General features: G+C 37.3%; 1 protein-coding gene and 1 pseudogene across 1 annotated transcript; one reads left to right on the forward strand and one right to left on the reverse strand.

Moving 5' to 3' along the window:
- Nucleotides 1-167: 167 nt before the first annotated feature.
- Nucleotides 168-27,860, reverse strand: ACTL6A (actin like 6A). Its single transcript, XM_074367510.1, has 14 exons — nt 27,667-27,860; nt 17,702-17,778; nt 17,364-17,538; nt 14,184-14,284; nt 12,950-13,047; nt 8,185-8,279; nt 7,782-7,888; nt 7,598-7,687; nt 6,434-6,495; nt 6,014-6,128; nt 5,787-5,867; nt 4,039-4,134; nt 1,506-1,592; nt 168-643 (listed from the first exon to the last, which is right to left on the reverse strand). Exons 1-14 carry the CDS (start codon nt 27,689-27,691, stop codon nt 563-565), a joined length of 1,290 nt encoding a protein of 429 aa, XP_074223611.1. The 5' UTR covers nt 27,692-27,860; the 3' UTR covers nt 168-562.
- Nucleotides 19,938-21,453, forward strand: LOC105063318 (heterogeneous nuclear ribonucleoprotein A3 pseudogene; annotated as a pseudogene).

The raw sequence follows: 27,860 nt of genomic DNA on the forward strand, positions 1-27,860 counted from the left end.
TAAGGTAATTTTGGAATTCAGGTTAATACTTTTACTGCTATTGTTACTAGATACGAAGGGGCTGTGGATTCTACTGTTAATAAATAGTGAGTACTTTCATTTAAAATAATGATAAATTCATTTAGTGATTAAAGTAGCAAGTTACAACACAGCAGTCCAAAAAAAAGTATTTCTGGAATGGCTAGTAATTTTTATTTAATTTTGCAAGCCTAAGATAAAAGGCATAGGCAATAAATTTTACTAGTCAATAAAAAGTAATTCTACCAATCCACTGGTAATATACTAAACAGAGTTGGAAAACATTTTACTGAAAGCAAAATATTTAGAGAAAATAGACATTTATACAAAATTATAAAATGCTTGTAATAAGAATAAGTGCATTTCAAGGAAAGCACAAACTTATTTTAATTTATAGAGCCAGTTAAAGCCTTAAAAAATTTAAGTGGAAATTGAAATATGCAAAAATGTATAAACATTCTACAAAAGATGGTTGTTCTCTTCCTGAGTGTACTAAAGCTATGAAACGTAAGGTGACACAGAAGGTAGAGGTTTGGGAACCTTCTCAGGGGCATTTCCTTTCTACACACTGCTTCCCTCCTTCTTCATATTCCTGTTTGGAAATCCACATCTGTTGAAAGGTGCCCTGTGAAATGGAAAGAAAAATTATATATACTAATGTGGCTTTTTATAAAAAATTTTTTCTTTTAATATCTTCATTTTCACAACTCCTGATTTTTGAAGAAATAAAAAGAAGGTGAATGGAGGAAAGTGACCAGAGGAAAGAACCTGAACTACACTGCTATTAAGACACGTAAGCAGGAGAAATCTACTCCCTATGTTGTTCAGTTTTGAACTAAGATCTTTTAAAAGACTAGAAATAGAACACAGACAAGAAATATGTAAATGGACAGTTACAAACATTTAATAGGCCTAAAATGTTTAGCATTAAGTACTTAGTGACATTTGCTCTGGCTGCTCTGAGGTGAAGGGGAAATTCTCCAAATCTAGGGTATAGATAAGTACAAGGATTTTCTCCTGATTCAAGGCAGGCACCAGTCTAAGCAACATGCAAAACCCAACACCATGACTTCACCATCTGCCTCAAGAACCAATTCCTGACTTCTACCTTGCTAACAGGCCAGGAAGCAACCAGATCCTGAGAAGGAATGATTTAATTTTAAATGTGCTGCAGGTAAGTCCTGACAAGTGCCAACGTGAGTACTTGTCAGCAGAGGCATGGATAAGTTAACAGATTCCCACCTCTGTTTGAGGGGAAACTGAAATTAGGCTGACAAATACCCAGTAATAAGGTAATAAAGCATTTTCTTATACTGCAACATGTAAAACTATTATCAGGGCCACTACTCATTTGATAGTTTAAAATGCAAAGATAAATGATGTACTGGAATTATTTTTACTCTTTTTACTAAATTTAATATTTTTAGTGATACATTTAAGTTAAATAAGAATCTTTAACTATTTTACAAAGTAGTGCATCTACTAACCAGAGAAGCCAGAATGGAGCCACCAATCCATGAACTAAATCTCCGTTCCACTGTTGTATTATTTGCAATCAATTTCAACCGCATGCTCTAAAATGGAAAAAGAGAAATAAGTATTCCTAATGGTCAACTAGAACAAGTGACTCAACTTAGGAAATTCAGTTCTGATGAATTCTTTTTAGTCGCCCTGGTTCAAGCATTAGTTATACATGATTATTCTACAATAGCTAGGCTAACAGTAGGCTGGACTACTGTATATAAAGATAGATTAAAGAACTTTGATTATGTCTTATATAATTTAATAAGGAATAAATTATATAAACCTTAGAAAACTGCATACTATAGAGTATGGCATTCACAATTTAATCCTAGAACAGCAAACACATACTTAATGCTTAACTATAAATCAGGTACTATGCTAAGTGCTTCATATATTACTTCATTTCGTCTAACACCAAGGATAATTATTACCCCAACCTGCTGCCCTTTCTGCAGTCCTCAATTTTCTATTACCCTTTTAGGCCTTCATGTTACCCTAGTCCCTCCTATCTTAGTTCATCTCTCATATGTAAGTTCATCCCTCCTGAATCCTCCGTGTCTCCCACCCAAATCAAAATGCAGACATTAGATCTCTGGAGAGTTTATTTATACAGCTTTCTTTCCAAATTAGTTTCTGTTCTGCTTGAATGCTCTCTTAATGAACATGGTCTTACAGTCAGCACTATCCCTATCTCACTTCCTGTACTGAGAGATTTTTGCCCCCTACCTAGGAATTTGCTTCTGGGGATAGTTCTCAAACTGTTGATACTTACCAAATATTCTATATATGAACACACAGTTTGAGTCTTTTTCAAAGTGACATAATGTGTGTGTGTGGGAGGGGTGGAGAATGTGGAATGGCTGGGTGGGAGTGCTGGGAGCAAGAGGGACAAACACAGGTTTTTGTAGGCGAGGAACTGGTTGATGTTTATTAGAATGGATTGTGTTATTTCATTAAATTCTAATCACCTCCTAAAAGCCAAGGATAGTATCTAACTGGTCTTGACCAAACCTTAGACAGCCCATGTCTACAATCACTGTTCTGGGATTTTCTATGAAATCTAATTAGTACTATAATTGGGGTATATTCCAGATCAGACTGTATCTCCAAGAAGGTAAGACAGGTGTCAATCTTGTGCTTATATCAATACTTAAATAACAATTATTAAAATGTGGCATATGTAAAACATTCTTTTATATGAGAAACCAAAGGCTATCATATATACAAATTCTATAGATATTGTTAGGGCCTATGTAACCCCTAGTAAGTATTTTAAAACATAATATTTACCTTACAAAGAACTACTTGATGGAAGTTTATGAGATTATGATTGCTACTATTACTAATGTACCATATAAATCACCTTCTCCCTAAACCACGTTCTTCTATCCTTTTAAAAGTTGTCACAGTGCATGAAGGGATCTTTTTAAAACAACACAGAAGCTCTTCAGTCCTCTACTATTAATAAGTGACAATACCTGATACCTATCTGTGAGTTGAACCATGTCCCGCAAAGAGATATGTTGAAGTTCTAATCCCTGGTCCCTGTGAATGTGACCTAATTTAGAAACAGGGTCTCTGCAGATGTAGGGTGGGCCCCAATCTATTACGACTAGAGTTCTTATGAGAGAACAGACCTAGGAGGGGAGAATTCCATATGATGTTGCAGATGGAGACTGAAGTCCTATAGCCCAAGAAATGCCAAGGACTGCTGGTAAATCATCAGGTGCTAGAAAGAGGGAAGGACAGATTCTCTTCTGCACGTTTCAGAGAGCATAGCCCTGCTGACATGTTGATTTCAGACTTCTAGCTTCCAGAACTGAGAGGTGATAAATTTCTGTTGTTTTAAACCATCCAGTTTGGGTACTCTGTTACAGCAGCCCTAGGAAACTACTACACCATCCATCTTTCCAGCCGTGTGGCTCTCCCTGCTTCTACACGAGTATAAGCTAATGCCTTTAAACTGAAATGTGCCATCTTCCCTTCATATTTTGCACACGGTATTCCCTCTACACAGATGTCCTTTCATAAACTGCCATCCAGCCAAACTCCTAATCATGCAAATGGCTTCTTCATGAGGCTCTCCTGATACTCCTAGGGAGTTACGTGCTTGTCCCACAGTGTTCCTGAGAGTGCCTGGTTGATAACATACTGAACCACTTAGCACATTACAGTTTTTATTTTTTGCATATCTACTCCTCCTAGTAGACTGAGCGCTTGGTGGGAAGGGACTGTATTTCCTATCCCTAATGCCTAGCGGACTATAGGTACTTACATATGGAATCAATGAATAAAGTGAGAGTCAAATAATACAAGAGTAACTAATAGATGTCATCTAGAAAAATTTGATTAATAAGGGGTATTAACTTTAAGTAATACTATACCAAGCAAAATACCATCAATCTACTGAAAAACAAAACATGTCTATATAAAGTTACACCTGCAGTGAGGATACGTATGACTGAAAAATAGCACTAAAGAACAGACATAACTTACTGGGGGAGTTTTCTGAGAGAGTTCTCTATTCAACCTGTCAGTAAAGCTCTGTATTAGCGTGTTTCCTCCTGCCACTATAACGCTGCCATAGAGTCCCTGGGATGAAAACAAAAATAAATTAGTTCCAAATGTTTCCAACGGTTTTAAACACAACTACAAATAAAACCATGTCCTCCACTAGAGTTTTGCCTTTCTTTTTAAATTTTTTACTTCTATATAGACCTAGTAGCTTAATCCAGTGGTTCTCAATCCTGGCTGTACATTCAACTCATTTAGGAAGCTTTTAAACCACCAATGCCTGGGGACAATTAAATAAAAATCTCTGGGGATGGGGTTGAGGCAAAGTTTAAAACTCTCCAGATGATTCTACTGTGCATTAAAGTATAAGAACCACCAATTTAAAGCAATTATTCTAAAACCCAATCATGATTTTCTGGCAGATAGCTGCCAATATTTAATTAGAGGTGCATTTCATAATTTCATCATCTCAGCATGCTCATCTAGAAGGTATGGTGTTTAAAATCAGACAAGATTGAATGATTATGATGGATAATGCATACTCCATCAGTTGTCCCAGCCAAAATGACTGCTACCTTCCTCTTGCAGGGATGTGCATCAGAACCACAGGGGGAGCTTTTTCAAAATCCACATGCTGAGGCCTCCCCAAATAAAACTAAGTTCCTAGTAATAAGGACTATATTTACCTCTAACTTGCATGTATGGCATCAAAAAGTTAAATGTCAACCTGCCTTTTTAGTGGCTAAGTTCATATTTTAAAAATTTATTCCAAATGTCTAAATCATCTAACTTTTGAAAGAGAAAATGGAATACATAAGCCTCTCCTCTGCAATCAACATTAGTTAAAAGGAGAAATCTCACCAAAAAAAAAAAAGTTATCAATCTCTTACTTCGTAAACCAATTGCCTTATTTCAAATCAATTGCCTTCCCCCAAAAGTGGCCTTTAGCTTATACTAAAAAAAACTTCATACTTATAACCCTATTGTCCTAAAAAGCAGCGCATGCCTGGTAGGTAACTAGCTGAAATAAGGAATGTTTTTCATAACTACCCAAAACTCTTTTTTGAATATGATTTTTTACACACCCTTAGCACTATGCTATAAACAAATAAATTAACTCAAAGAAAGCAGATATAGTATATTGGCTACAAATTACATCTACTGTTTAAATAAGATCTACTCTATCTAATAATTAGTATGGTATGTAATATGGAATTAGTCCTGGAGACTTGGCAAAGCACAAAAATACGAAGGTAAGATCATCATCTAAACTCCATGTATAAGTTACATAATTTAAACCCACCTTCCTGAAAAATAAAATAAATGCACTATATACATGAAAAGTCACCAATAATATATACATATTTTGGTTTGTGTCACATTTTAGGAAATCTCTAGAACTGTGCTATCATACAGTAGAGACTAGCTACATTTATAATGTGGCTAGTGTAGCTGAAGAACTGAAATTTAAATTTCTATTTATTTTAGTTGAATTTGCCACATATGGCCAGTAGCTACCACACTGGACACCACAGCTCTACAGAGTTCTGCATTTTTCCTTTTCTAGTGGAACTTCATTTTTTTTCTTTTTACATACTCTTTTATAAAATGGACTTCAAAGTCAATGGGCAAAGTTGCCTTCCTAAATAATGATGGCCATTATAAATAATGGGGGTATGAGATTGCGCTATAGGATACCTTGATGTCATAAACAGGAGAATGGCACTTACTGGTCTGATATCAATATCACACATTCCGACACTCGTAGTGACAACATGACTGACTCCCAGCATTGTATTTCCTGATAACCCCTACAACAAAACAGAAACAAGTAGTCACACAGAAGAACTTCAAACAATAAAGCACATCCAAACAAATTTAGTCAGTCTTATTTATGTTTTGCAATTACACAAGATTTTAAAAGGTAAAACCAGGCTAACTATGGAAGCTTTTATACCTTTACATTGGAAGGGTCGAATAATCCTTCAGGAATCTTTAACCTTTCTGCTCCAAAATCACAGTTGTAGCCATTGGGGAATTCATAATGAACAGTTGGCATCTGTGCGGCTACTCTGAAAACATATTAAACACTAATAAACAAAAGACAAAAACGATGCTCTTCAGAATCATAAACTACTAAGGAATCATCACCTTGTGAGAAAGCAGAGTGAGAATATCTTACTTTCTTTTAAAATGTTATTTAGTATTTAACAAAACTGTTTACCTTTAGACTGCTTAAGCATATTCTATCACTCTTTTAACTAAACAAATGAATTTCTTTCCTCATTTAGGAAGTATACAGCTTTTAAAATGATTAGTATGAAAGTTTTAATGAGCTATTAAATTATAAATCTTCAGATAAAATATGAAAACATACTGTTCATCGTAAGTTGAATCCGATACTTGAAGTACTGAGGCTTGAAAATCCTGGATAACACACTATGGATTTAAAAAAAAGGTTAAGAAACAAGGTTACTGAGGTTTGTCTTTGTATAATCTATGCTTTTGTAACATTCTTTTAAAATTCTTAATGAAAATGGACCACATTCCTTGTTGGCTGTCATTTCAAAGGTATAAATCTACCCAGCAAGGACTCTCAGCATCAAGAAATCAGATTCTAAACACTCATATTACAAGCTAAATTATACATTTAAATTACAACCATTATGAAAAAAAATGAGGAGATAAAAACAAGTGGGAACCCTTGTACCACAGTCCTACATAACAAAACTGGTTTTAGAACACTGTTTTTTCCTTAAAAATAAGTGTAGACTTAGAAGCAAGATTTCATTAGCTGAATATATATAAGCATGCATACGTATTGCATGTTATATAACTTTTAAAGACTGACAGTATAAAAGTTACAAAACTTGCTGTGAAATACATATGACCTCTGAGCTGTGAAGGAAAAATCTTGTCTAATGTCTAGGCAGTATTATTAATCATCGTCACAATTTTTTCTTGTACTGAACACCCACAAAAAACTTTTAGGTGTAAAAAACTGTCAAATAGGATATATCCCTGCCATAGAAAATTATGAAATTCATATCCTCTTACTGTTAGAAATGAAGGTATACTGTAGTGTGAAAGGTTGTTTTACTAACCTCTCCCCCATCAGTAAGTCATATGTTCAGAGATGGATTCTGAGTAAAGAAAATCTATTGTTGGCTCCTTGCTATGAACAGTAACACATTTTTTAATATAGCTGACTCATGTTAGGAAAAAGAACATAACTGAGCCACACTGGCAGGTTTCTATACACAAAAACCATTTTCTTAGCCAAAAAATGTACAGAATAGCATAATGCTTGTTTTTACCTCAAAAACAAAGCTCCTTTCAGGTCTCACCACAGTAATCCAAGTGAATATACAGCAGTTTGTTGACAAATTTGGCAAGTATGAAAAGCACCCCCCACCCCCACCAAAAATTTTTGTTTGTAAAATATCATTAAAAAGATAAAGTTTAAAAATATAAGTGCTCATATTCTATTCAAAGACTTATAGCCTATAATGCTTTCATAAAGAGAGTAAGGGTTACTTACGTTACACATGTAATTATGCCAAGACCTTGTAACCTGTGGCAACTTCTCTTTTCTTTTCCAGTTCGCTGGAGATCCTTCTCGAACAGCTTCCTGAGTGCCAAGAGCATGAGCTTATCAACAGAGTCCACAACATGGGGGTGGGGAGCTGGAGATAAATCCCAGAAATAAATCAACCGTCACTTACTTTTGATGCAATCATATATGGAGGAATCAGTTCTATATTCATTTCCTGAAAGAGTTCTCTGCATTGCATAGTAATAAAGTCTCCAGCAAGAGGGGATTTCACAATGCCTATGAAACAGATTAAATAAAGCTAAGAATTAAATCCAAACTCCTTGGGACAAATTTCCTCAGTGTATTTATAAACAAATTTTCTTCAAGTAGAATTAACTGAACTATCCCTCAAAGCATGAATGAATTCATGCATCCATTTTAAATATATACTATATACTAAAGATTTAAAAAACACTTAAAAAAAGACATTCAGAAACTGATAAATTTTGATAGTGGACTATTCTTTACTTTATTTCATTATCTGTGTCCTCATGGCAGCCCACACGTCCAGTGTACCCTGGTTACACGGTTACCTTGCTGAAGGACATAGCCATCGTGAACTGGAATTGCAGTGGTATGAGTGGCACCACTGTCCAAAATCAGCCCAGTAGAACGACCATTAGCAAATCTAGTTTAAAGCATTAAGGAAAAGAAAGTATCACGGCTCCTAAAAAAAGACTTACTGTGAAGGGAAGGTTTTATTAAGGCACTTTTTAAATATGTGCATTATGGCTCAACATGTGTTAAAGTAAATCTAGGGATGAAAGTTGATATCAAATAACATCTCTGGTTTAAAAACAAATGACAAAAGTTAGGACTCCCAGAATGGTGGCATGAAGAAGTCAGAAAAATCTTTATCCCAGAGACACCTGTTATTTAAGCTGGTCAAAATTAGCACAATTACTCAAAGTCTCTGGCATAGATCAAAGGGCTTACAACAAATTCAGAGGCATTTAAAAAATCTACAGAAACTTGGTAGGAAGAGTGGGAGGCTGTTACATTTGAGCTAAGAACAAGAACCATTCTCACACAGGATGAAAGCAGTTTCAGCAGTTTGGCGGCTGACTGGCAGTTATCATCTCCCTCCTGACTCAATAGGAAGAGCCATTCCAGGCACGTTCAACAGCCAGTGAATATCGGCAGGTCCCATTTATTCCATCTCCCACAGCTCTGTGCTGCAGACGGCCTGCATCATGTGAACATCGTAAGCGGACATTCAGGAGTGGAGCCATTCACTGGGTCATCAAATATTTACCGAGCATCTATTATGTGCAAGTGATGAGTCTGGTGTTCAATAACGGAGGGAAGAAGGGAGGCCAGTCTAGCGCTAGCATTCCTTAAGCACAGAAGGCATACAAAGGTGAACCAACTGTCTCTGCCTTGAAGGATATCCTGTTCAGTGAAGCAGAGATCAGTTAAAGCTATAAAAAGAACAGCTCAGGATGCCCTGGGGAGTATAAAGGAGAGACCACCTAATCAACCCCCGGGATATCCAAGTATAAGCTGGGGAGGGGGACATGGGGAGGAGTAGGATCCTGTGGGAAGGCCAGGAGGCAAGGGGGCATGGTGAGGTCAGAGAAGTGCAAAGTAGTTCAGCAGAGCTTGAAAGCAGAAGGAAAGATGTGGAAGATGATTCTGGCTTATATCAGCAGGCTGGCAATTAAAGATTATCAGAGCTGCAGTGTGAAGACTGGACCAGGTAAAAGGAAGGGCTGCAGCAACCGCAGTGGACAGAAATAAATGGATTTGAGGGTTTGGATTGGGGTGGGGAGAGGCTGGAGAATAGATAGATCTTGATAACTACTAAATCTGAAGGGTTGATGAGGAAGACTCTTGATCTGGACAACTGGGAGTAAGATGAAATACAAAGGAAAAGGAATAAATTTGGGAAGATAAATTCAGATTTGGACATAATGAGTTTAAAGAGTTTAAACAGAAACTAATTAAGTGCTCAAATTTAAACTAATACAAAAAGCTCTAGTAGGCAGCTGGACGTGGCCTGAAGCTCACAGGAGATCTGGGTTACAGATAAGGATTTGTAATTTGTCACTGTATAACTAGTATCTGAAGCCAAGGAAATGGATAGTTAAATCACCTGTCAAGAGGCTAAAGGCAGAAAACCAAGGCATGGGTAGGGATGAATAGAGGAAAGAGGTCTGAGAACAAATGGCCAGAAAGATAGGTTAGTAGTTATCTTTGCTATTACTGGTACTCTACTGATCTCTGGTCAACTATACACATAAACACTAATTTTATCTCTATTAGTACAAAGTGAGACAGCAACGCCAGACTAAAAAGTAGCATAAAGGCATGTAAACCCTCCTATAGATGGCAACTATAAAATCTGAGCTTATTTGAGTGACCATTATAAGATACCAGAAAGTATCCAAAAGTAGTCAAAATTCAGCCAAAATTTTAATCCTCATGAAACTGCAACTAGAAAGGGTTAAGAATTGTACGTTTGCAGCTTCCTTGCCTGAAAGTGCCTCCCAGCTCTCCCAGCTCTCCCAGCTCCATGGCTATGGCTTAGGAAAGCAGTGGTGAAAAACCCCAACTTTACCACAATCAGTGAACCAAGGGAAAGCAGTTCAGGGCTAGAAGAGCTAGCAAAACTCAACAGAAGAAAGAAAAGCCGGACATTTAAGATAGAAACTCTGGAAGCAACAGAACCACAGAAAGGGTAAAATCCAAAATCCGAGTATAAAATCTACCCAAATCACTAGCTGACCACTGAACTATTCAAGTGTAGGACTTCAGGGGGACCAACAAAAATGCAGAGGGAACAGAAGAGTAATGCAGTCTTGAAAAAGAGAGTTGCACCACTGAGTTCTGTGATTTTGCTTCCTTTTTAATTAAATGAATTTCCCAACAGTATGCAGCTCAGGCAGCAGAAAGCTGAAGCCTTCTTCCCAACTTGCGATGTCAAGGACAGACAGAGCCTGAGGCTGGCAGATATGAGAGCCCAGATATCAAGTCAGCTAAAACAATACTACTCTTCTCATTGTTATTTGTTTTGGAAAATAGAATTACCTTTTCCATAAAACTGTTATTTGTGTTGGCACTAATGCATCTATTTTTGTTCTTTTTAACTGAACTAACAAGTAAATGTTAAAAGAAGTCTTAGTTTTAAATTCTCGAACAGTAATATTGATAGTTATAACTCACACAAACAAAAGGTCTGTAGCATCCTCAGTAATTTTTAAAAGTGTAAAGGAATCCTGAGGGCATGTTTGAGGAGCCAAAACAGTTTTCAGAATTATACTAAGATATTATTCGCCTTTTTCACTGTCATTCTCTCATGAGTGTACAGGGGAGTTTTCCAGAGGCTATGTCATGTGTGATACACAACAGACTGAATACAAAAGCTAGATATGAGAATCCAACTTCTGCTATTAGGTCCAAAGTCAAAGGGATTTGAAGAAATGTAAAACGAAGCCACCCTTTCATTAGTATTTTTGGTTTTGGAAAATACAGTTATTTTTTATTCAAATATTTTATTTATGTTAAAATACAATGGGCTTATTAATTTACTTAAAATAAGCAAATATAATTTTTAAGTTTCTGTTTTAATTTCTAATTTGATAAATACTGTCAAATACAATCCACATAAAAGTTCTAGGTAGAAAAAATTTGAGAACCACTGAGCTAGAAAAACACAGTAAAAAATACCAGTTAGCAAAACCCAGAAATGTTAGAAAATTCTATGAGACAAACAATCTGCTTCCCTTAACAAATAAATTATAAGAAAAAAAAAAAAGGAAGGGCAGAATCTATAGCCCAGAAGAGACCTATATCAAACAATACATCACCCTTGTCGTTTAGGTCCTGATTCAAATATACTAAACTGTTTCTTTTTTTTAAAAAAGAAAATAAATTGTGGTTATATCTTTTTTTGTAAGAGACATAACAGCAAAATCTTTTAGAGATACATGCTAGAGTTTCTATAGATAAAGCTACATAATATCTGGAATTTACTTCAAAACCATGAAGGGAGGGGGAGTGGGTGAGGTTGTAGTTCATACAACTTAGCTCTGTGTTGAAAATTGTTAAACCTGGGTGACGAGCACGTGGAGGTTCAATATAATAGTCTATCTTCTGTGTTAGAAATTTTCTATAACAAAAAGTTAAAAAATAAAATGCCAATTATGTTTATAGCCAAACAGACCTATGTTCAAATTCAGAACTGCCATTTTCAAGTTGCAGATTGGGAGCAGTTTGCTTACTTTGATTCTGATTCCTGGCAGAGTTATTGTGAAAATTAACTTAAATAATGCACACAATGAGTCTGCTAGCACTCTCCCTCCTCTACTCAAAACCTGCAATGGTTCTCTAAAGTTCACATTTTTTAAATCTAACATGCAAGGCCTCTACAGCCTGACTTACACCTATTTTTACAACTCCTTCTGAAGCTGAGCATGAATCAACTATAAACTAAGTCACTGTGAAGAACATTCACACCTTCCACCTCCACACTTTTGCTAAAGTCATCTCCAAGACACAGCACGACAGACAAATGCTGGATTACAGTTACCACAGTGATTCTCACACATACATAAAATTTATTTGAATATGACAGCAATCCAGGGAGGTATACATGATAAATTAGTAAAAAGTGAAGCTCTGGTTTTAAGTACCTAATTCAAGATCTGTTTATAAGCACTGAAACTTAAACTCTAAATATAGGGCTCTTTCCCCCACATATACAACTAAATTCTTTTCTTTATAAAGGTTTGTCAAGCTTCATTATTCCTCCACTGAACTATAACTACTACTTGAAAAATTAAAATCACGTACTTCTTTATGACTTTTGCCAATTCTATTTTGAAGTACTATTTAAATTTATTATTTAGCTTTCAACAAGAATATTAATTATACTTTGAGATCAGGACATAGTATTTCCTATAAATATCTGGTAATTAACTCTTCAATGAATTATAGCCAATTTCCACTTTTCTACAGTATTGGAGAGAAGGAGGGAAATGGCAAGCTTTGAATTCATCTCAGCCAACTGACTTAAACACTGCCCTCTACTTCCCCTTCTAAAAACAAATTTTCTTTCAACTCTGTTAAATTAATGAGCAGGATTTGAATGTTTCTTTCCTATTTCCCTCTCACATTTTCACATGTATCAGTTCCAATAAGAAATACTAAAGGACAGATATCCAAAAAGCAATAGAGAAAAACCCTCAGACTTCTGAACCAGCAAGAACTGGCTCCTGCCCTCCTGCTGGGGCATCACCTTCAGCAGCACCACAGCTGCTTCTCAAGAACAGCAGAGTATTACTCTCTCAAGGATACGCTGTCAAAACTGCAGTTTTGCAGAGGAAGAACGCAGGGATGTTGTAGTGTTCAAACATTAACTCTGTCAGCTTCTCTCTCTTTGCTCTGGTATTCCACTTGAGAAGAGGGAAAAAGAAATGCAAATTACTTATTATTTAAAGACTAAAATGGTGATTTATCTCAAGACTCATTACAGCATTAATAAAGATGTGAAACATTAAAAATAGAGTAAAATACCATGGAAAATCTTCATGGTAATATCTTTACAACATTTATATCTGCTTGTAAATAAATTTAATAAATTAAATATAAAGTTTATTATTTAATAAGTAAAACTGCTGCTATGAATTCTAGAAATTAGACTTTTCAAAGTACAGGGAAATCAGGATTCTTATAAACATGAAGTATTATTAAATCTTAACAGTGAATCTAGTCATCAAAATCTTAAATATGAATTTTATTTTTTAAATCAGCATAAAATACATTTATTTTGACATTTTAGATTTTAAAATAACTTTATTGTGGTATAATTAACTTATAACAAACTGCACATATTTAAAGTGTACAATTTGATAAAATTTGACATATATATTCAAACATGAAAATGTTACAATCAAGACAGTGAACATATACATTAGCCTCCAAAAGTTTTTATGTTCCTTTATAATCTCCCTTTCCCATTCTTCCTCATATCCTCCCTCCCCAGATCACCATTAATCTACCTTTTTTTTAAATATGAATTTTAAACCAAATTCTCCCACTTGTAGTTGGTACTCATAAAAGAAACTACAGGTTAGAAAACAATAACAAAATATTCGTAATTTACGATCATTACACTAGCCTTCTGGGCCCCTTTGACTCTGTACCAAATGTATTTCACAAGAGACTTTGGGCTAGCAATTTCTAGCCCTAGTTCAACACTGACTTCTTTCCTGGAGACCTAAATATAAAAGCAGATATGCAATGCCCTTGAGGGATAAGGGACAATTCATAAACCAAAATGGGAAGCAGCCAAAGAAAATTCAGGAAAAAATAGATAAATAACCACCAAAACCCACTAGGGCGCTTTATTATTGCTCTTTGACTATTTTAATTACTGAAATAATAAAAGTTTTAATTATATTTAAAAATTAATCCACCTTTCCCTAACTTCAAAATCCAGAACATGAATTTCTATTTCTTTAAAGAAAAAAGAAACATTCTTCAAATGAGTTAAAAACAACCTAGAGAAACTTGAAAGTCTTTGTCTCACCGGTGCTTCTGACATGAGAACAGGATGTAGGCTGGCTTCTGACTTGACATGCATTTTGTAGGTATGATCCAAAATAGCCTGGAAACTATCCCAATCTTCAACTAGAATATAAGATTAATACCTTGAAAACAATGCTTAGTTGAATATAGCAGCTTTTGAGAGATCGTTTTTAATGATTTAGCATTAATACCTCAACATATAGAACCTACTTATTTTACAATCTACTTCGTAACATAGTACTTTACACAGACATCATTTTTGTCTTCTAGATATGGTTCTTCCAGCCCCCAAAGTATTACAACCCCTAGACCTGTCCCAGATGTAATTAATGTATCTAATAGACCTAAAATCCCAAATTAGTAAGTACTTACTAGAGGCCTAATATGCAATTGGAATGGTAAGAGGAAACACAGAAGAAACCTAGACCAGACATTCAAAAAGCTTATACTCTACATGAAATAGGATGAAGACATGAAAAAGAAAATTAAGGAATAGTATGTTTTCAACTTGTCTTCCACCTAAACATTTCACTGAAACTGCTCACGTAAGTCACTAATGACATTCTAACAGGCAAACTCAGCAGATACTTCGTATTTGTAATCTCACACAACCTCTCTTCATTATCTGACACTATGGACTCACTAGTTTATAAACTTTTTCTGCCACAGTCCAAGGAAGAAATGTCATTACTTGTACAACATACAACAGGCCTATCAGGATGGTTCTTTTTGGTCAATGGACTTCCTTGGTAGCTTTAACTTTTCTTTCCCCTTCTTAATGTAAATCTCAGTGTCACAGCTGAGAACAATGACAATCACTGGACTTCTGTGCTTCTATAACTTTTTCTTCTCTTGGCCTTCTCCTGAATTTTCTCCTACTTCCCTAACTGTTCCTTCTCACTTTCCTTCATAGGCACCTCTTGGTTAAATACGTAAGTTTTCACAAGGAATGCCATTGTCAATCCCCTTCTCATACCCCAGACTCCTTCTGGGTAATAACATGCACCTCCATGTCTCAAAATCTTTCTCACCTGCTTACTAGATCTGCACCTATTTTCATATACTTCGAACTAATAACAAACTCATTTACTTGCTGTGCAGAAAGAGTTAAACTTAGCAGACCTGCAAAAGGCCTGCTTACAAGGTTGACCCTTGGCTGGCATCTGGGAACTTGGCCAGTAAACAGTTTCCTACAATGATATAAAACTTTCCCTAAATAAGAGTAGTTCATTGTGCCTAAGCTGTTTATACCAACAATGTGGTTTATGCTGAACACCCTTCTGTGAGTTCAAGGTTTTGGTACATGTTAGGCATAGGGTACCTACATGACCAACTTCCAGTAAAAACTATGGGAACTGAATCTTTTTTTAATCTAAAAGTCAGTCATTTATTCCAAGTATCAAGATAATACAATAAGATATTTGTAACAAAAAAAGTCCTCCAGTTCTTTTTTTCTTTAAACTGCTCTATTGAAGTTTAATTTACCATAACATGGATCCATTTTAAGTGTAAAATTAAATGATTTTCTTTTGTAAATCTACAGGACTGTGTGACTAGTATTACAATCCAATTTTAGAACGTTTCCGTCACTCCAAAAAGAAACTGTATGCCCTTTTGCAGTCACTTCCCATTCCATCCACAGCCCCCAGCGACTACTACTCTACTTTCTGTCTCTATAGGCTAGCCTTTTCTGGTCATTTCATATGAGAATAATCATACATTACGTGGAGTTCTGTGTCTGATTTCCTCCATTTGGCATAAGGCTTTTGGGGTTCATCCATATTTTAGCTTACATCAGTATTTTCTTCCTTTTATTGCTGAATAGTACTTTATTTTATGGATATACCACATTTTATATATCCATTCATCCAGTGATACACATTTGGGCTATTTCCACTTTTTGGCTAATATGGATAATGCTGCTATGAACATTTGCGTATAAGTATTTGTGTGGACATATGTTTTCATTTCTTTTGTGTTGATATGCAGGAGTGGAACTATTTCGATTCTACAGTGAATTTATGTTTAACCTGTTAAGAAACTGTCAAACTATTTTCCAAAGCCGCTGCACCATTTTATGTTCTCTCCAGAAACAGATATGGAGGTTTCACTTTCTCTGTATCCTCATCACACTTGTTATTGTCTGTCTTTATAATATGGCCATTCTGGTGAGGGTGAAGTAGGATGCTGAGTCGTTAAAGAGCTCCCCTCGTAGACCACACGTGTTCCTGGTGGCTGGCGGAATTAACCTGTGAGTGATCTTGGGTCTCACACTTGCTTTTTAAGACCATAAAATTTACTCCTCCCCCTTCCATTCCTATCTCTATGCATGATACCCTCCATTTAGTCACTCCAATCAAAAATCTAGGAAAGTTTCTCAACTCTTCTTGATTCACCCCTTCAGTCACTTAGTACCATTCGTCCTAGATACCTCTGCCATCAGTGTTAAAACTTAAACCCTCTTCATTTCTCATCTGGACTCTCACCTCCCTAACTGATCTCTCTGTCTCTAGTATCTCCCTCCAATATAGCCTGAATATTGCTGTTAGAATTATCTTTCCAGCTGGCATATATTCACTTGTCTGTTTAAATTCCTTTGGGGTTACCATTCAGTTACCAGCTTAATACACCCCTGGCCATTACAAGCCCTTTTATGACTACTCTCTGCCTACCATTTCTGCAGTTGGCCCTAATGAACCCAATGTTACAGTCATATTCAATTGATGACATTTCTGAATATGCAAGTATCTTCCACATCTCCATCTCTTCACACATGCTGGTGGCTCTGCTTTACCCAGCCTTGCCAGTCAGGCTAATTCTTATTCAGTGATTAAGATTCAGTACAAAAGTTACCTCCTTTGTGGAAACCATCACTGACTCCCAATGACAGAGTTAAATACCTCCCCTCTCTAATCCCACTGCTTATCAAATATACTTATATTATAGCTCTTACACGACATATTTGTATATATACATCTATCTCCCCTACCTATGAGTTTTTTGAGGAAAAGGAACATGTTTTATGCATCTTTATATTCTCAGTGCCTGGAACATCAGTTCGTGGAATAAAAACAACAAAAAATAGCTGATGTCCAACTTACAAGAAGCCATTGCTTTACATCTAAAATATACTATGCATACTCTACATTTATAATCAAATCCATAAAAAAAAAAAACATACCCATCCCATTTTTCAGTGGTGAAATGGCCTCCATATTCTCCCTCGGAACACGTAGGGCATTAGTATCTATGTAGTAGGTGGGGCCGCCTTGTTTGCCTTTATCGCCATCTATTTCCATCAATGTACTTCCATCATCTCTTTCTACCACCATTCCAATAGCTGTAGGGAAATCGACCTGGAAGGGTCAAAAACATGATTGACAACTTTTACCTGTCTTTATCAAGGAGTCATTTTCCCCCAACTACTGTCTTTTACCATATTTGAGTCAGAATTTCTGCATGAATTTAACTCTGCATGAATGGCCCCTGATATCCAATTAACACTAATGTTACACTTACCTTGGGACAGTCCTCACCAGCATAACCAGCTCTCACAGTATAGGATCCAATGTCAAAAACAAGGGCTCCAACTTCATCTGAAAAGACGAAAAGATAATTAACATTAACAACTTATAAGTATCATGTGAAAATTAAGAGTACTTAGCATACTTAAAATGAAAATATATGTGAAAGCTCTATAAAAATCAAAACAGGCATTACATTCATATTACTAGCTTGAACCTAGTTTTAAATACACCCTAAACTAAAGGTTCACTTAATTAAAATATATCAAGTTATACATAGTATATCAGTAGAAGTTAAAACAGGAAAGAGATGGTACACTAAAATTAGGTTAACTTAAGCAGAGTTTACTGATTAAAGGGACTATTTACAAAGATACAGGCACAATATAGAAAACCAGAAAGGACGGTATGATACCCTATGACTAGTAATAACAGAAATACGTAGCCACCCTTAGAACTGAAGAAATGCAGAGAGGAAACCGTTACCAGAACCTGGAGAGAGCTGTGTGGGGAGGGCACCTGACAGGATCTGTGACCTTCAGTTGAGGGATGGAGGCAGTCTTGGCTGACCCTGCGGGAAAGGAACCAGACTAACATATGCCAACCTCTCTCCCCACTGGCAAGGGTGATCTTATAATTTCTCATCCAAACTGAGTCACTTCTGAATGTGATAGGAATCCCTATTAATATTTTACCAGGACAAGTGGCACAAAGCAGGAAGTATGATTACTCTACCACCGGCCAAACCAGAAGTCAGAAGAGTCCACTGATGAAGTCTAGAAGGGTCAGACTTTAAGGGCACAGAGAAGGTGGAAATGGGTGGAAGGTAGATATAGGGGGGCAAAAGAATGATATTCAGTACACTTAGGTATCATTTTTTCATACATTAGAGGAAATTATATTTCATGCACATAGGGAAGAAACTTAGCAAAAAAAACCCAAGAAAAACAGAGAACCTGAAGCATACCTGAATGCCTGAAGTTCAAGGTATAACAATACAGGCCAGGTAGAAATCATTAAGATGAAGGTATCATCAAAGTTTGCACATTTCACAGATGTGTATGAGATAAAAAGTTGAATGCTGAGCGAGAATGCTGGTATTTTTTTCATATTCAAATTCAGAGAAAAGCCTCTATACTTTAAAAATACTTCACCCAAAACAGCATGCTCCTAAAACAAAGCACTTGGGTTTTCTAGGCACGGATTTTTCAAAGAAGGATTTTTTCAATCAATCATTAAAGATAATAAAGAAAAACTACTCAGCTCCATTAAACTAGCAAAAATTAGTAAGTCTGATAAGACCAAGTGTTGTCAAAGACAGGGAAAAAGGAACCCTTATACATTTGCTGTTAAAAGTTGTAAACCAGTACAACCACTATGGACAATTCAGTCATCTACACTAAAGTTGAAAATGTGCATATATAGAAATTCCACTTTTATCTTCCCTCGAGAAAGTCTCTTAAGTATATCACAAGGAGACATGTATGAGACCGTTCACTAGCTTATGTGACCTCAGTTGATTTACTATCTTGCCTCAGTTTATGCATATGTAAAATATGCATAATAATAGTTCCTACCTCACAGGATGCTCAAAGTATGTAAGCACTTAGAACATTACCTGGCACATAACAAACACAGTAAGTGGTAGCTGCCATTGTAATTATTACCATCACACTGCTTGCCACAGGAAAGGGCAGAAGGATTAAATGACCTCTCAGTAGGGAAACAGATAAACTACAGTTTATTCATACAGTGAAATACTACATAGTAGTTAAAAACGAATAGTCTAGATCTGCATGTATCAACATGGATAAATCTCAAAAGAATTAGCTTAAAAAACTATTTACTATGCACACATATTTTGATACTATTTAATTCATTATGGATTCACACACACTTAATAAAGTATAAAAATATGCATAGGATTGGGAGTATTACATACCAAGTTCGGCTTACTGATTACCTCTCAGGGGGCAGAAAGGAGAATCTATATCAATAACATTTTGTAAAATATGAGGCAAATATGACAAAATATTACATTTACTTAATCTCAGTAGTGAGTACAGAAGAATCACATATGAACTTATATACAGATTTTATTTTTAGTATGTTTAAAGTATTTCAAAAACCAAACAAATAATAATTTTTAAAATAAAGAAAAATCAATTCTTGGCCTCTTCCTCTCAGTCCCATATTGAACTCGAGTTGGAAGAGGTGAGTCCGGTCTCAAAATGGAGGTAAAACCGCCACCCGGTAGCCCTGAGCCCGACTCCGGCCATCGCCACCGCCGCGGGGAGGAGGGCCATGATCCAAAGGAAGCAGAGCAGTTGAGAAAACTGTTTATTGGTGGTCTGAGCTTTGAAACTACAGATGATAGCTTAAGAGAACATTCTGAGAAATGGGGCACACTTACAGATTGTGTGGTGATGACCCCCAAACAAAACGTTCCAGGGGCTTTGGTTTTGTGACTTACTCTTGTGTTGAAGAGCTGGATGCAGCAATGTGTGCTCAACCTCACAAGGTTGATGGGCGTGTAGTGGAACCAAAGAGAGCTGTTTCTAGAGAGGATTCTGTAAAGCCTGGTGCCCATCTAACAGTGAAGAAAATTTTTGTTGGTGGTATTAAAGAAGATACTGAAGAATATAATCTGAGACTACTTTGAAAGGTATGGCAAGACTGAAACCACAGAAGTTATGGAAGACAGACAGAGTGGGAAAAAGACAGGATTTGCTTTTGTAACTTTTGATGATCATGATACAGTTGATAAAATTGTTGTTCAGAAATACCACACTATTAATGGGCATAACTGTGAAGTGAAAAAGGCCCTTTCTAAACAAGAAATGCAGTCTGCTGGATCACAAAGAGGTCGTGGAGGTGGATCTGGCAACTTTATGTGTCGTTGTGGAAACTTTGGAGGTGGTGGAGGTAACTTTGGCCGTGGTGGAAACTTTGGTGGAAGAGGAGGCTATGGCAGTGGAGGTGGTGGCAGCAGAGGTAGTTATGGAGGAGGTGACGGTGGATATAATGGATTTGGAGGTGACGGTGGCAACTATGGTGGTGGTCCTGGTTATAGTAGTAGAAGAGGCTATGGCGGTGGTGGACCAGGATATGGAAACCAAGGTGGTGGATATGGTGGCAGTGGTGGAGGATACGATGGGTACAACGAAGGAGGAAATTTTGGAGGTAACTATGGTGGTGGTGGGAACTATAATGATTTTGGAAATTATAGTGGATAACAGCAATCAAATTATGGACCCATGAAGCAGGGCAGTTTTGGTGGAAGAAGCTCGGGAAGTCCTTATGGTGGTGGTTATGGATCTGGTGGTGGAAGTGGTGGATATGGTAGCAGAAGGTTCTAAAAACTCAGCAGAAAAGGGCTACAGTTTTTAGCAGGAGAGCGAGCGAGGAGTTGTCAGGAAAGCTGCAGGTTACTTTGAGACAGTCGTCCCAAATGCATTAGAGGAACTGTAAAAATCTGCCACAGGAGGAACGATGATCCATAGTCAGAAAAGTTACTGCAGCTTTAACAGGAAACCCTACTTGTTCAGGACTGTCATAGCCACAGTTTGCAAAAAGTGCAGCTTTTGATTAATGCAATGTAGTGTCAATTAGATGTACATTCCTGAGGTCTTTTATCTGTTGTAGCTTTGTCTTCTTCTTTTTCTTTTCATTACATCAGGTATATTGCCCTGTAAATTGTGGTAGTGGTACCAGGAATAAAAAATTAAGGAATTTTTAATTTTTCAATATTTGTGTAGTTCAGTTTTTCTACATTTTAGTACAGAAACTTTAACAAAATGCAGTTTTGAAGGTGTTTTCTTGTGAGTTAACAAGTAAAGAAGATCATTGTTAATTACTATTTTGTATGAATTTTGCTAAAGTTAACTGTAAAGAAGCACCTGCTTACATGCAGTTTAAGGGGAATCTATTCTCCCCATTTCCAAACCATGAAATGAATGGGCTCTGACATGTGGAGAGAACAGATATTTGTATGTTTGCAACGTGTGTTTTAGATAACAGAATTGGGTATTTAAATTAGAATATTTTTGAATTTAACAGCATTAAGATTTACCTTCAAATGAAAAATCTCAAAATTTCTATTTGGTTTTTGTGCATTTTCTTTCAAAATGTAATCATGATTTTAGTGTATTAGCTTTACTGAGAGTCCTAGCTGTGTTTAGAACATCATTCTGCATTCACTTTGGTCACATGTAAACTGCTGCCATAGTTTTACTTGGGTGTAAAGGATGTCTACTGCCTGCTGTTTAAATTCTGGAAAGGGGTAGTGAATGTTTTCCCTTTCCTCCTACCTGAAGAAACATTCTTAAAATCTTGGAAGATACAGGACCACTAAGCTTGCTGTATCTGAGCAAATTAGTGGCTACCCTTTTTTTCCTTTTTAAAGCACAAGAGGCCCATAAATCTTCAGTTATTTTCCTTGGTTTAATATATTTTTTTTTGATACAAGCTCTCAGAGCAAGAGAATAAAAATCATACATTGCTTAACCCTTAAAAAAAAAAGAAAAACCAATTCTTACACTACAACTATCATAATTGAGAGATGGTATCTTTACAGCATAATGATGTCATTTTTATTTAAATAAAATGAAAAGCCACCTATTTTTATTTCTAATTTGAAAGGAAGTTTCTGCATTTGTTACATTTCCCTAAGTAATCAACCTTTCTACATATACTCACTGGTCTAAATTATTTTGTCTAAAAGTAGAGGTTCTTAAAAGTAGAATACTGCATTTGTTTTCACTACACCATGTAAACTCAAGTACAAACAGTAAGTAAAGCAGTATACCAATGAACATGAATTAGTAAACTTTAACACTCTGATTAACCAGAATGCGGGGTACAGAAATATCCTAACTAAATGAATTGCCTGTTTAACCAAACTTTTCAACTCCTGTTCTCAAGGATCAGTCTTTTGCCACGCGCCAGGGCTCTTAACCTTTTCTGTGTCATGGACCCCTTTAATAATGTTCTATTCTAGGATGAACTGTTTCCTCCTAAAATTCACATGTTGAAGTTTTAACCTCTAATAACTTAGAATGTGACTGTTTTTGGAGAGAAGGTCTTTTTAAAAAAAATTTTCATTGAAGCACAGTTGATTTACAATATTAGTTCAGGTGTACAGCAAAGTGATTCCATTATACATATACATAAATAGATATATGTTTTTTCTTTTCAGATTCTTTTCCATTATATGTTATTACAAGAAACTGAATATAGTTCCCTGTGCTATACAGTAGATCCTTGTTGTTCATTTTATATATAGTAATGTGTCTGTTAACCCTCAACGTCTTAATTTATCCCTCCCTGCCCTTTCCACTTAGGTAACCATAGTTTGCTTTCTATGTCCATGAGTCTGTTTTTGGCTTGCAAATAGAATTTATATCATTTTTTTAGATTCCACATATAAGTGATATCATACGATATTTGTCTTTCTCAGTCTTACTTCACTCAATATGATAATCTCTGGGTCCATCCATGTTGCTGCAAATGGTCTTCAAAGAAATGATTAAGTTAAGTAAAAATATCATTAGGGTGTGCCCTAATCCTATCTGACTGATGTCCTTACATGAAGAAAAAATTTGGACACATACATGAACACAGGGAAGATCATGTGAGGACACAGGGAGAAAAAGGCCAACATAAGCCAAGGAGAAAGGCCTCTGAAGAAAACAACCCTGCCAACACCCTTACCTCAGACTTCTAGCCTCCAGAACTGTGAGAAAATTTCTGTTGTTTAAGCTGCCCCGTCCATGGTACTTTGCTATGGCAGCCCTAGCACACTCATACAGATATCTGAGAATACTTATGAACACCTTCTTAGAATGTTTTCAGACAGACTACAAAAGAAACCAATTAGAATACAATAGTTATATGCATGGACTCCTTGGGAAACCCCTCTAACTTTACTTTTCCTAGGTAATCTGCTCCACTCCTACAGCCTCAACTTCTACCTAAATACTGATACTTCTAATCTCAAATCTCTCCAGCCTGCATCTTCATCTAGATCCTACCTCAAACTTCCTACTGTACATCAACATCACTTCCACCTGATGTCCCACGGCTACCTCAAATTCAGCACATCTGAATCAGTCTTCTCTTATCCCATCCCGCCCAACCTAATCTCAGCAGTGCTTAGCAGTTAGTGGCCCCGGTCAGCAGAGGCAAAAACCTTTGTGAACACCTTCATATTTCATACCCCTCATCAAGTTCTGCCAAATATCTCTGCTAAGTATTTCTCAACTCCCCTCCTCTTTAATGTCATTGCCATTGTCTCGAGTCAAGCTCTAATCTCAACCACGAACTACCACAGTGCCCTACGGGTACTGTGCTTCCATCTTCACCTGCTCAATCCACCTTTCAAACTGCTGTACTGGGATCTTTCAAAATTGTAACTGAACTTTTTGGTACATAACTCCTTCAATGAAAAGAAAGGGGTGAACTGACTGGTGGTTTCTCATCTGCAAGATAAAATTCAAATCATTCTACCCAGGTAATGTTCAAGATTTAGCATAATCTGGCAGCAGTCTTCACCTCCCTCTCATCCACTAGCCTTGCTGATATTATGCTGTCTCCTAAACACACCATTTACTCTCACTCAGCTAACCTCTGCATGCTGTCCCTCTCTGTTCCTCTTCCATCATCCCCAAAACCTCCTTTGTAAAGTCCCTTGACTCCCCCACACTGAGTTAATAACTTTGTGCTACCTCTGTACATTCCATACCTTGTCATGATTGAACATACTTCAGTGAATTAGTCAATAACCTTTACCATCAATACAAGACACTATAAACTATAAGATGCACCATTATTTTTCTCACGCACGACTTAAAAAAAACAAACTGCCAATTAAACTCTGCCATGCCATCAATAATATTCCAACTTTGGCTCTTTAAATGTGAGGAAAACATATATACAACTAAAAATTAATGAAATATGGTGTCTATTTATTTGACTGACTCACCTACAAGGAGCTGCAAGCTTCATGAAGGAAGAAGCTATACTCTGCACACAGCAAGCACTCAAAAATATTTTTTGTGTGAAAAGAAAAATCTAATAAATCAGTTATTTTCCTGTCTTAATTAGTGTGGTAAATTTGACACTGGGATTTTAACTTGAGTTAAGACTCTAGATTCTCAGAATTTTGCATCTGTTCATTTTCCTTTTTTCGAGGATGAGAGATATTTCCTATGTTTTGTTAAAAACAAAGCAACAATGAACCTAAAATAGGAAAATGGTAAATGGAGATAGGCGGCTTAATAGCTTAACCACAAAGGTCCAGATATTTTAAAACTAGGATGCAATTTCTAGTGGATAAAAATACTTCAGGGTTGAATCTCTTTTCACTAAAAATGCTATTTTCACTTTTTTGAGGATTCTGATGTTTTTCCCCAGAGTAAATGGTTTCCAAGTTTAGGGGTGATGTGATTTTTCGGAGAAAACGCAGAGCAATGAGGGCAATTTTCTAACCTGGCCTTAAAACGTTCCAATATAATACTGAAAGCTAATTATCTTTGTGAGGAGGTAGAAAGGTTATTGTTTGTTTGTTTGGACAAAGGTGCCCCAATTCATGGGGAAGATGATTTTGAGAAATTCTTAAGATTAGAGATGGGGGCTTGGTGCAGAAGTGATAAAACTAACAATTTATCAAAGATGGGCTGGTAGTATACCTGTTTATTTTTTATCACGCAAAGGAGTCTAAAGCAGAGGAGTATCAGAAAAGATGATCACAGGAGCAATGAGCAGGCCTAGAAACCAATTATGGGAAGTATGGAAATCTGGATGAATTACACATTATACCTGAAGCTAAAGATCAGTGTCATATATCATCAGAAAAAACTATTGGAATAAGACAGGCACAAATTTTAAAATTTAAACTACAGATACCTTTTTAATAATTAGGTTAAAAATACAGTTTACTAAGCTAATTACACAAAATTTAGGGGGGAGGTTTGGTTGCTTTTCACAGAAAACGTGACCCACTATAAATACTGGCCATACAGTGGTAGCTCAAACACACTTATCTTTATCATACACTTATTTTTGTGAGTTTTAAATACTTTATATGTAAAATAGGCTTTAAGATATATTCCTCTACATAAGCAAATGAGAAGCAGGATGTTTATTCTGAATACCTAACCCATACATGAATATATTATGGTTATATACTTAAAAATGGCTTATGGAAAAACAACCAAACTCTTTTTTTTTTTTTTTTTTTTAATTTTAAACAGCAAAAGGTTTTACTGAAATGCCTTTTCTTCATCCCAGAGGTCAGCTCCCCATTTACTAGAAAGCTATGTAACTCTGGGCTGGTTACTTAATCTTTTCTATACCTCATTTTCTCCCTTTAAAATATGGGGATAAGCAGTACTATTTCCCATGGTTCTTATGGATTAACTGAGTTAATGTACATATTAAGTGCAATGCATGAAAAGCCTCTGGAACACTGTTTGGTGCCCAGTATGCATCCAATAAATGTTAACTGTTGGCATTATCAGTAACCATTTTCTACCTTGGTCACAATAAACAATGCCTCGTAAGGAAATATAGTGGACAGCCTTTAGGTTCTTGGATCAGTGAACCTGAAAGTCAAAACAGAGACAGCAGTCTCCATGAGGCAAAGGCACAGAGATCCAGTTTTTCTGTCAGGACCATCTTCAGATGGGGAAGACGTAAATCATGAAGATTCACTAGGCTTTCTCCAAGGTAAAAATGTGAAACTAGTGACTCTCACATTTAAGAAATCAACACCAAGAACGTAAATGGGTTAAGGAGGGGGTGAGGGTCAGCGCTATCATCTGAGTAAAGACTCAAGCTTCACGCCAAAACTACTAAGAACTTTGAAAACCTTGTCTTCATCTCCTACTTATAAAATGCCATCCTCTTCAGAAACAGTATCCTTATTAAACACAATAACAAAAGAAAGCAACACTTTGGATTTGTCTCTGTTTTCTAACTCATCAAACACGACAGAAAACATGAATCGTATACATCAGGGCTTCATCAAGGTATCCTGCAGAAAACGGAGGTTCAGATTCAGTAGATTGAGAGTGGCGCTTGAGATTCTACATGTCCAAAGAGCTTGCAGGAGGTGCTGATGCGGCTGATCCTTGGATCAGACTGTAATCAGTGTAGCATTACACCCACTTAACCCTCACAACCACCCCAATGGGTAGGGATTATCATCCCACAAACGAAGAGACTGAAGTTGGGAAAGGTTAAGTTATCTGCCCAAGACCAAACAGCTAAATAAATGGTGAGGCTATTACAACCCAGGTCTGTGTGACCCCCCAAGCCCCTGATCATCTTTCACTACACCACAGCCTACTCATCCTTAAGCATCCTGAAATTACAATGTGTTCCTAAATTAAGTCCGAGCTGACCCGCCCACGAGTAATTTTGGAGAATTCACAGCGGACAAACAGGCAGGAGTTACTGAAAGGTGTGAGGCAGCGCGAGCGCGGAGAGGGGACGGAGAGGAGGCTGCGCCCTGAGTGGCCGCCACTCCTCCAATCAGTTCCACCCCTCGCGGCTCGCTCTGCCATCTCCCGCACGCCGCGGAAACCCTCCGTCCGCGCTAGCGAACTGCTGGGACCTCCCGAGTTTAAACACACACGCGCGCACAGCCCGACCGAGCCGACTGTGAGAGGGAGGGGGCCCGGCCGCCCAGCCCCGAGCCGGCGCGCACCCCCAAAAGCCGGCTCCGCGGCAGGCGGAGGCTGGAAGGGGCCGCAGGGGGCGGCGACTCCCGGCGCCCGAGGTGCTCGCAGAGCCGGGTGGGCTCCGGAGGCGGGCAGAGAGCAGGGCGGGGATGGGGCGGGGAGGCCGGGGTCCCGAGAGGGGGAGACCGGAAGGGCCGCCGGGGAGAGGAGGGCTGGGGACGGCGGTTACACACCCAACACGCTAAAAAGGCGCGCTCTCCCGACCGGCCGCACTCACCTCCCCCGTACACCCCGCCGCTCATGGCTGCTGTCGACGCGACTCCTACGGTAAAGGCCACCAGGTGAAGTGACTGCAACGGCCGCAGCTGCGGGTCCTGAGAAGCTCTAGCCCCCGACCCCCTTAACTTCCACCGCCACCCGCCTCCGGCAACAAAGCAGCGTCCACACACCCCGGAGCGCAGTCACACTTGC

This window comes from Camelus bactrianus, chromosome 1, assembly GCF_048773025.1.
Source record: "Camelus bactrianus isolate YW-2024 breed Bactrian camel chromosome 1, ASM4877302v1, whole genome shotgun sequence".
In the NCBI taxonomy this organism is placed as follows: domain Eukaryota; kingdom Metazoa; phylum Chordata; class Mammalia; order Artiodactyla; family Camelidae; genus Camelus; species Camelus bactrianus.